Here is a 10814-nt window from a genome sequence, read left to right as displayed (position 1 = left end):
GTTGAAGTAAACTCTCTGAAATATTTTGACTCAACTGTTCTAGTACTTTCTCTCTTCACAGTGCAGGGGGCTCCTTTTATAGAAATCATCTCTCCTGTGTTTGGTATTTTTCTCTTTACAGTAGTGCTGTTTCAGCTGTGCTGTTTGGACTGATCAAAGGAGTTTTCAGCAGCTCATGTCTTTGCCTTTTTTTGGTTGGGAGGCTACTGTGGTCATTAATTTAAAGGAACACGTTTTCATTTATGGAACAATGCACCAAAATATGTCTATGGAATGATTTTCTTTAAGGAAAAGCCGGGAGGAGGGGAAGAGTCTTTGTGAAGGTAGATGCAGAAATCTCAGCATCTTGGAATCTCTGTTTGGCCTCAGTTTCTGTATACATGAAAAACTGGGAAATGGCTTATGGAAAAGCAACGTAAAGTAAACATTTCAGATGAGACAAGTGGCACATAACAGTTATTTGTAACAATGAGGCACTGTCTTTGAAAGACGAAGTAGAACCCAGTACTACCAAAATGTAATGAAAGGCACGCTCACAAGCAACCTTCTTCACTAGCTGTCTGCACTAGCTTTTACTGAACCATCTTGGTATCTACAGTAGGTGTGCTGTATCACTTCTGAGCACAGGCCTCCACTTAGCGTCCTCCTTCAGAGACAGACATGCTATCCGCTCTCGTCTCTCTCAGGCTTCCAGTTTTTTTCTGCTTCTGCTTGGATTTTTTCAACATACGGACCTAAAATGGAAAGTTTTAAAAGAAAGGGAGTGAATATTAAAATATCTGTAGTCACCTATAAGCAGATCTAAGGCAACCAATAAACAAGTAAAATGCTGGAACTGCAATAGCAAAACATTTAAATACACAACTATCTGAAACACCTATCCTTATAAAGCTGGAGGATTAACTGCTTTTTTTACATAAACATATATACACACGTATGTATATGCATATAGATGTATAAAGATATGTATGTGTGCGTATATATTTTCATGTACACGCATACATACACATATATACAGGTAACACTGTTAGTCACTAACCTAACAGATATAAATGTTTCTGACTAGAATGACAAGTTAGGTTTGTTTTCTCAATTTCTCTTTTCCCGCACTTTCTCTCAGGAAAAGAACAAGGTTTGATATATTCCAAAACATTTGAGGTATGACCCTTTTTTTCACCCATTTTTCCTGTGCAAGGGCCATTGTTCTGGTAGCCCTCCCAGTATTGCTTATTTCACAATTTCAATGTGAATATAGAAGCTAAGGTCTTAGGTAGCTAATGCTCTTTTCCTTCTACATATACATCGAGATATCAAATAAAACCAGACAGAGTAATCTCCAAAGTCTCTTTTTCTTAGACCCTCCTCCTTCGTTATTCAGTTTTCTCCTCAGCTGCTCTCCGACAGACCTTCTCTCCTCCAGCACTGCCAGCAAACTGCTTCCTGCCTCGGACACTGCAGTACTACCATGGCCCTCATAATAGTGACCTGCTTCAGGGCAAGCAAAACTGCCTGCAGATTTCAATACAGGGGAAAAAATTAAGTCACTAGGCTGAAGATCAGGGGCTATTTTTTTACACACAAGCATCACCTCAGCCAGTGGAGAGGGCCCTCAAACCACCCTCTGTAGAACTGCTATGTATTAATCCAACAGTTACCACACCGTGCCGCTAACCCCTTTAAAGTTAAGCAACAGAACACAACAGACAAGCAAGATAATATGGTAATACCCACTGGAGAAACAAAGTCAACTTGCTAAGACAAACCTACAGCCAGTACCTTTGGTCCTGCAGCAGAAATAATAATCTGGCCAGGGGCCTGAATCCAGGGCTCTCCATCAACTTGAACTGGAATTGGCTTCAGGAGTGTTACACGGAAATACGACCCTTGGGCTATGCGGATTCCTGATCGAAAACCACCTTGGACTTGACCCTGTTAGGAAGTAAATGCCAGGACATCAATCACTCCAATAAACAAGAAGCACAAATATTAGCTGCACTTAAACTGGGTGGATAGATTTTTTTTTTTTTCTCACCTGACATTTTAAGTTTCAAGTAAAAGAACTACTTTGGCAAAATCTGCATAGGATGCCTTTAATGATGCAGCATTAATTATTTAAGTTAGTGCATGAAAAAGAACTCAGATACCCTCGCAGGCTGCCAGAGGCAAAATAACTTACACGGTGAAGTCGTTTGTACAGTCAGGTTGGCCAAGGAGCATGCACTCACAAAGGTCTTGTTTGCATTTACTTCTCCCTTCCACAATGTAGCAAACACATTTTCAAACCACCTAACTATACACACAGACTTCAGCACATGTGAAACTCAAAAGTCTAAAGGCACTTTATCAAACAGGGATACAGAGTTTTGCCAAACTCAACTCCATATACATACATACATATACACACACTCAGCTACATATACTCAACTACAACTAACAGCTAAGTGTTTACTGTAAAAAGTGAAGCAAAGTGAACTTTACTGCTACACATCCTCTTGGAGAACGTGTACAGACACGAAACATAGGGGTAGAAAACTTAACAGAAGATCACAAAACCAGAGCATGCGTTTTTTTACATTTATATTCCAGAGCAAGGGGTACACTCCTTGTTGCTTCTAATTTCACAAAATTTTTAAGGATCTCTACCAAACCACTTCTTTTAATGGAATGTTTTATATTTTTCTTCCTTATAAGCTCTAAATTACAAAATGGTAAAGTTAGCCAACACCAAACATCAAGCTGCACAATTATAAACACCCACCTTTCAGTTTTTGGTGGTTGTGTGGATTAGATGTCTGTAGTTACCTGACCACACACTTTTTCAGCAGCAGATTTCTTACGATAGTGAAAGAAATATAAAGAAAAGACAAAAAATAATCTGCCATCCCACAGGACTGCATTGCTAATAGCAGGCCATTGTAAAAATACATAATACATGGAAGAATTAATGTTGCACAAATTGAGTCAGAGTATTCTTTGCGGAACTGGCGTACCACCTGCTTCACGTAGCATTTGGATCAAGAGCTGCTAGCATCAGATTCTTAGAGACAGGTGTTGGAAAGCCTGTGGCATATAATTATAAAGCCACCTCACTAAAGGAATCTCTGTCCTGATTGTGATGAGGTATGACAAGAGTTTTTGCAAATACACTAAGTGAAGAGTGGGTGTTTTCGCAATATTAAAATTAAATATTGTTTTCATCCCATAAACTGTTTGGTTTTGACACCTTGATACCTGTTACGAGAAAGCTAATGCATTCCATAATACATATATATGTATCTATCTATGTATCTATTTGCATTTCATATACCTGTATACATGCATGTTTCTGGCCTTGGTTCAAGGACTACTTAAGTCATGAAGCATTTCCCCATGTACTTTTAACAAGTTCTTCACACTCCTGTTATTACTTCCCATCCAACCACAGTTTTTTCCAGTTTCCATTCCATCTGTCATAGTCTGGCACCTAAATATGAGTCATATCATAGAATGATATGATTCTATTCGCTGCAGCTAAACTCCCGACATCTGGATGCTTGGTTCACAGACAGCTGATGCTGCCCGAGAATTCTGTTCACTGTCTATAACCATTTCTGCATGATGCAAAAAGCACCCGAATAAACAATGGTATAACCTTAACATAAATGCATACTTTTTAGGAGCATGCACTTGCAACACACTGTTTGTTACAAAACCAAACCAGTCTGAGAAAATGTATGTTTCCTCTGTTCTTACTGTGATGCCAACTTACCATGTGAACCACACCAGTCACACCGACAACTTCCAGCAGGCCATCATCAATGCGTGGTTTCTCGAAGCGGTTATCACTCTCAGACCCCCAGAGATCAGCTCCAGATCCCCAGCTGTGTAGAGAACACACCACAGTGACTGTCCATGGACCTGCTGTCTGCCCCAGAGCACTCTGCCTGGTACCCTGCTAGGGGTGGCTGGTTTGCCAAGACTTCAAAAGCTAGACACCCTGCTCCCCACCAGCTGGAGGAGACAACGTAGCTTTCCTGCACTGTAAGAGCAGGAAATGTTTTCCTAAAATTTGAAGACTTCTGACCAGATCTTTCAGGAGTGAAAGAAGGAGTGAAGTAGTTTCCACCTGAAAGAAGAAGTGACTAAGAAGAAAGCAACTCCCAGAGTTTAAGCTGGTTATAAGCTGGGAAATACAGGTTACAGCTACACTAACCCTTAACTTCCAAGACTTAAAAACTTAAGATAGTTCTTCCTGGTCTTGACAATATTCATGGATGCTACTGAAGAGAAACTAAAGCTAAAACCAAGTACCAAGTTTTTACTCTTGTACCTGGCCAAACTCACTCGTAGTTAAGCAGGTATTTCTGCACTTCAGTCCTCTGAAATGCTTCTGACAATTTAACACCATGTCGCTTTTTGTGCAGTATTGACCCTCCTTACTCAAATCACTTGCTTATTGTTTTAGTGCATTGGTGGCTCAGTACTAATCATGACCTTTTCTTCTCCACAGCTCTCACGTGCAACGTATACTTGTGTGTATGTGCATGTGAACATACATGTGTGAATATGTAAATACATACATTTGAGTAAAAACTTGAAACATTTTCAGACTAAAATGGAAAGAGATACAGGTAGTGTGAGGTAAGAGCGTACTTGATAAAAAACAGTATGGCAGTGCTAATTACCTGCTGTTTTTGCACAAACAAAAAACGTGCCTCTACCAACAGCACATCTAAGGAAGCCAGATTTCCTGCAGATTTGCCTTCCTTTCTTCCACAGCAGTAACACTAGCTTCCTGCAGGTGTCAAGGCAGCTCCCACAACCCTGCGAAAGACACCTGAACTGTGGGTTTTCTAGAGCTACCTGGCAGCATCACGGACTACACATACGCTGACCAGCCGGCTGCAGGACTTGGACAGTGTTTGACAGCTGAATCCAGGAACTGCTTAGGCACCTGGTCTCTAGCATGCTAGAAAGTGTGTGCAAGCTGATCTTCCCTGATCCTTCTACAAGTCATGGTGAAATCTGGTGGACCATTCAAAGAGTTTGGGGGAAAATGGCAGTGGACAGAAGCCACAGGCCTACAACCATGCCTAAACAGTCATGTTTTACTAGAAAACAACTCCAAAAGAAGTCTGAAGACCTTTGGTGAGGAAATAATTCCTAACAGTGATTAGGACACAGAAGAAACAGCAAATGTACAAGGGTTTCCACTGGGAAAACAAGGTAGTAACACCTTTATGTGGAATGAGATTGTATGTTTCAAAGGATCAGAAAAACGATGTTAAACCAGTATTAAGAGCTAGCTCCTTAGGCACAGCTGCAAAGCCAGTGGGTCAGGCAATAAACAAAAATACTCATCTATTAATGTAGACCATTTAACATTTTATATAACCATTTGACGCTCAAATAACAAGCAGCATTTTCACACACACATACAGCCAGACATGCATCCATACAGGATACTTTCTCTGCTTTTTACCTGGGTATATTAATAAAAATGAGTCCTTCTATACTTGGTAACTCCACCTCATGCTGGTCCACTTGAAGCTTTATGTCTTTGTGAAGATTTCTGGTATGACTTATCTTCTGCAGCCCAACTTTCACATAAACTCCTTTGTTGTGAAATCTAGGAGCAGACAAGCATCCAGTAACTAAAAGGTCATGTCCAGCAGAGCAGTCTTCCCCGTACATATACCAGTATTGTCCTCTGGCAGGTATGTTTAAAGAGTTTTTAAATCAAAACCCTCTCCAAATTCTTCTAGCTTTACTGCAGAAACAAAGCATAAGCCATGAACTGCTGCTTTTTACACCTGGTACTTAAGTGATGATTTGTGCTGTTGAGGCACATGGAGATCTGTGAAATTTTATTACAGGAAAATCATCCCCTCTTAAAGCATTGCCTGAATGCAATGCCTCTTTGAAATATAAACTTTTGGGCCGGAAAATGTTATTTTTAATTAAGATCTAGAGGTCTTCATGAAACATTTTAAAATGTTTTCTCATGCAATGCTAGAATAATTAAGGCACAAAAACCTTTGCAAGACTTTGCTTTACATATTGCTAATTAATTTGAAATATATTCAGCAGTAGAAAAACAGGCTTAGTAATGTCAACCTGTGACAGGCCTAACATCACTAATTTTAGAGTAAAAAAAAAAAAAGATGAGGAAGATTTTATGGCATCCCTAGAAATGTCAAAATATTTTGAGACTAACCTAAACAAATGTTAGTTAAACACACACAGTATTTTCTTCTATAATGGAAACCTTTGGATACAAGGCCTTCAGCGCAACCTTAAAATAAAAAGTATAAATATCCATTATTTGACCCTACTAGCGCACGGGTGTCACTGGAATCCAACTCTGCAAAATCTCTCTAGCATTATGTCTAAATGCTATAGACATCCAGGTGGGGAAAAGAACTGGTTTAGCATGTGGGTTATTAAATACTCTTCAGACAGAGACTGTTCAGTTCTTTTAAATTTTTATGTTGGGAATGATTAGTACTACATGCTAACAGTTTTAAACAGCACCAAATTAAAGGCACCTGGTGTAACACCATTTAACATATGCTTCTACTCCAGATAAGACAGTAAGACAAGTCTACGCTATGGTAAGTTTTGTCTAATGTGGATACAACTGAAAAATAACAGAATATTGGTAGGAAACAGAACACTTTAAATGTTCCCCAGAAGAATTAATTTTTGTTGCATGAAGAAGGAAACCTGCAGAAACCGAAAGAACACAACACAGTGCCATAACTGCAGACAGTCCTGAATTACACAACTTCTAAGAAACATTTACGGACCACTGAGGTCCACAGGATCCAGAGACATTGGATGCAGCACCCTGTGATGCACAACAAAGGTAATCTATCAGAGATTAAATCCTATCACTCCATTCTTCCATACATACTCCATTCCATTTATGTATCTTCTCAGGACATTGAGACCAAGTAAGAACAAACAGATTTCTGTAACGTTACCACACCAATTCCTACCCAGTGGTTTTGAAGGTGCCCGAAAGATTTTATGATTACAATGGCCAGTGATTGGAAGGGTAATCTTTGCACATCCACTGCTAGAGAGAATCACCACCCTTCTTCGCACATCTACATATGGGACACGATTTGGTGAGAAAGCCCCAGTGGAAGTTGTCAGTCTACCACTAGTAATATCCAGTAACATACTAGTTTGCCCACTTGGGTAGAAAGAATAAGCATGTCCTAAAGCAAACCCTTGGTTAGATATATTTTGCAGGCAGTAGTTTCACCACAGTTAATTAGCAAGGCAGGAAGGAAGAAGCTGTCCTTGGAGCAGCCTCTGACACCTTATTTCTGTGGAAGGAAGTCGAGGGTTGTACTAGGTGAGACCCACATTGGAGTCACTGCTGTAAATGACACTGACAGGGATGAGAGAGGAGGACAGGGTGTTACATGCAGCTCATTCATCCCCATGGAGTCACGGAGCCCTGGCATCAGCTTGGCTGCAACACTTGCATCATTATGTTGTTCCAGAACTATTCGGAAGGCTCTCTAGAGTACAGATATGGAAGTAACATCCTACTGCTCCAACAAGTTTGGGGATTTGACCTACACAGCTTAGGATTCTACAAAAGATGCACTACAAGTATAGCCAACATTTACATACTACCTGATGCCCCACTGGTTACACCCATAAAGCTACACACCCCCTTCCGAAGGGACACTGAATATCTAATAGCTAATTGAATACTTCAGAATAGATAAGTTAAAAGTGATCATATATAGGACCAGTTTAATGGACTGTGAAAGTAAACAAGCGTTTTTTAAGTATTGCAATCCTGTATTTATCCTTGATAGAGCAAATTGAAAAACACCCTTTACTCCTAAAAAGTCTCGTGAACAACTCTCCATAGACTCAGAAAGACAACTGAGCATCACTTTACACTGTTATTTTAATCCTCTCTGCGGTTGTTGGCCAAGCAGCAAGCACCCCTGGTGGCCAGAGGAAGCAAGAGCATCAGTAACTGCTTTCCTCGCTTTCATGAAAACAAAATAAAGAAGACAGTCCTTAAGAGTCATGAAAAAACAAAGTGAGCTGATGCGGAAAGCCAGACTCTTCAGAGCTCTTGCCAACTGCTGCACACCCAGAAGGGTCGGTTTGGGGAACTCTTTTCTAAAGGTGATGGGTAAGAAATCCGTGTGCCAGGCCTTTTTAAATGAACTGCAGTTTCCCATGAGCACTAATAAACAGCTAGCTAAAACTCTCAGAGCTTCAGCACAGAGCACGGAGAGCTATGAAACAAAACAAAACGACCGCCTTTTATCCAGTCCTGCAATTCAGCAAGCCCACCACTGGGTGGGAAACCAACACTGCAAAAGCTAATAGCTCTGACCAATAATTAGCATCCGTTTGGGTGCTTTTATTAGGGTAATCTTATGGACCAGGAAAGAACTTTACCAGGTTCGCATACAGAGGACCCAATATGGAAAAAAAAAAAAAAAAGAGTTAGGCAGTAGCCATTGACGCATTCTAAAACCCAGCACAGACAAACCAACCAACCAACTTTTTAAACCTTTCTGCCACCAAGAGAGAGAAGAACAGTTCTGTATCTTTGTAAAACAACTCTAAACTTGCACTAAACCATGCAGAATATTCTCTGTGCCTAACCTTACATCCAGCAGACAGTCTGCCACACCAGTCTCCTGCCAATTTTGGATGGCAAAACCAAAATGTGGTCTCTTCTGTAACAGACAACCCTAAAGACTGCTCTAGGATCCCATGGGAACGGGGGAACGAAGGAAGATGCCCTGATCCTTACACAGCTTGGCACTCAACAATGTATAAACCATCACTGCCACAACATACGCTGTTTCTATCTGCCCTGCGATGCAAGTTCAGCACTAAATTCCCTGCAAGGCAGTCACCGCTGCACTGTGAGCTGCTAGCCAAAGGTAAGGAAGGAGTCCTGAGCGTGTAAAGAGACTCTACAGCATGAGGCCAGAGAGCACGCAGCTTTCAGGACATTTACAAGCTTAAAGGCTTGATTCAGAAGAGAGCTCAAGCCCATTTGTCTTCTACCTGCAAATTCTGTTGCCACAATCTCATCTTCCTGTTCTGCACTCAAGAGCAGCCAGTTCACAGTGCCACCAGCTGTTGCATCTGGCATTAAGTAGCCACTCTTCTTAGTTAATTTACTGAAAATAATAATAAAAAATGCTAATTTTGCTGGCAACAGCATGTACTTGCAGATCCCAGGAAAAGATAAAGCCAGCAATTTTAACAGTTGTCGCCACAGCAGTGAAAGGCAACAATTCTGAGTCAGCTCTGTTAGCCTGCACAAGCTGTTTGTCTCCTGCAAGACCATATTTTAGTATTGATTCATTATTTCATGTTTCTTTTCCAGATCTTGAATCACAGAAATATATAGCCCTTCACAATCACAAAAAAAAATAGTTTAAAAAAATCTCTTCTTTCCCACGCACCCTTCAAGACACCCTGCTTGCACGGTGTCCAAACACACATGTAAAAGGCCTGCAAGAATGGTACCACTGCACTGCAGGCACTGCACACTGTGAACTCACCGAGATAAAGATTCAAGGGATGAAAAGCATCAGAACAATAAAAGTCAAAGTATAAACCTTAAATACAGTTGTAATAAGAAAAGGACCCATCTTTTAAAGTGCTGCAGCTTTGCAAAGTCAGAGTAGTGTATTTTAAAGGAAGAATGAATGTAACTCTTACATTAAATTAATTGCACAAGCAAATCTAGAACAGTTTTATACACTAGAACAGGCACTGCTATACACAAACTTATTGCCCAATTTTACTACCTATGATGTTTCTAATCCAGTGGATTGAAAATGCATACCAGTGCATACCAGTGCCTACCAGTAACTTATGTAAAACTAACAATAGTCTGTATTACGCCATTTTTAAGAAAAAAACATGACCAATGCCTGTAATGAAAGACAGAACACTGCAAGATAGGTGGGATTACACATCATTAGACCCGTAACCAGTCAGAGAATATTTTTAATAGTTATGATTTGAATACCAGATAGTTGCGACTGGCTGTAACTCTTTCTGGCAACCAAGAGGCAATTTAGAGGACATTTACTCACAAACATAGGGGAAAGCACACAAAAACAATTTCTACAAGGAATTACTGATTAATTACACAAATGTGATATCTTTTTCTCATCAATTTCAGTGACTATGAGAAGAAAAAAAAGTACTATCATTGACTCATCTGCATGCCAGAAAGGAGTAAGTTCTCCCTCCACAACTTTTTATTCACACGGTCTCACCTGAGATACAGATGCTTTGGTGCTCTCTCTCGGTAAAGGGGAAAAAACAAAAACAAAAACAAAGCAAACCCCCTGAATTCTGTGTGTATGAGTTCCTCGCTAAATTAATTTCTCCCTGTGCCAGCTTTACCTCAAGCAATATTGTTTGTGGATACTTGTAGGTTTTTAAGATTACCAGCTACAGTGTAAGCTGGAAGTTATGCAATACCACAGAGTTTGCCCTTCACCCCTGGTTTCTCCAGGATTACCTGCTATTAAATTTCCCTGGTTCTTCTTCTCTAGCATGATGAAAGTCCAAGCTCAACTCTGCGTCAATGCCAAGACCACAGTAATTGTTCATCTGTACAATCTGACAAAAAAAATTTGTATTATTTCCTCCTTACATTTACAAATTAAAGAGATTCCAAAAGCTTTGCAGATGATCCTTCAAGTCACCTGTATCTTGACAGATTCTGGAAAATATTTTCCAGAAACACTGCACTAAAAATAAAGCTGTATGGGGAGTTGTTGACATGTGCAGTCATTATTTCCAAAGTATCAGAA

The 10814-nt window shown here is 40.1% G+C and overlaps 1 protein-coding gene across 2 annotated transcripts in view; it reads right to left on the bottom strand.

The window, feature by feature from the left end:
- Positions 1–635: 635 nt before the first annotated feature.
- Positions 636–10814, bottom strand: part of DGKQ (diacylglycerol kinase theta) — a 96299-nt gene continuing 86120 nt past the window's right edge. For both annotated transcript variants that reach the window (XM_086479892.1, XM_086479893.1), the window contains 5 exons: positions 10520–10620; positions 5462–5608; positions 3749–3860; positions 1777–1929; positions 636–734 (listed from right to left, as the gene is read on the bottom strand). In XM_086479892.1, coding sequence (XP_086336018.1) covers positions 636–734; positions 1777–1929; positions 3749–3860; positions 5462–5608; positions 10520–10620 — 612 coding nt within the window. The remainder of the gene's footprint in view (positions 735–1776; positions 1930–3748; positions 3861–5461; positions 5609–10519; positions 10621–10814) is intronic.

Source organism: Leptosomus discolor, chromosome Z, assembly GCF_034619465.1.
Source record: "Leptosomus discolor isolate bLepDis1 chromosome Z, bLepDis1.hap2, whole genome shotgun sequence".
NCBI classification, from domain to species: Eukaryota; Metazoa; Chordata; class Aves; order Leptosomiformes; family Leptosomidae; genus Leptosomus; species Leptosomus discolor.
Note: the sequence above shows the minus strand (reverse complement) of the source record. Positions and strands in the feature narration are given on the sequence as shown.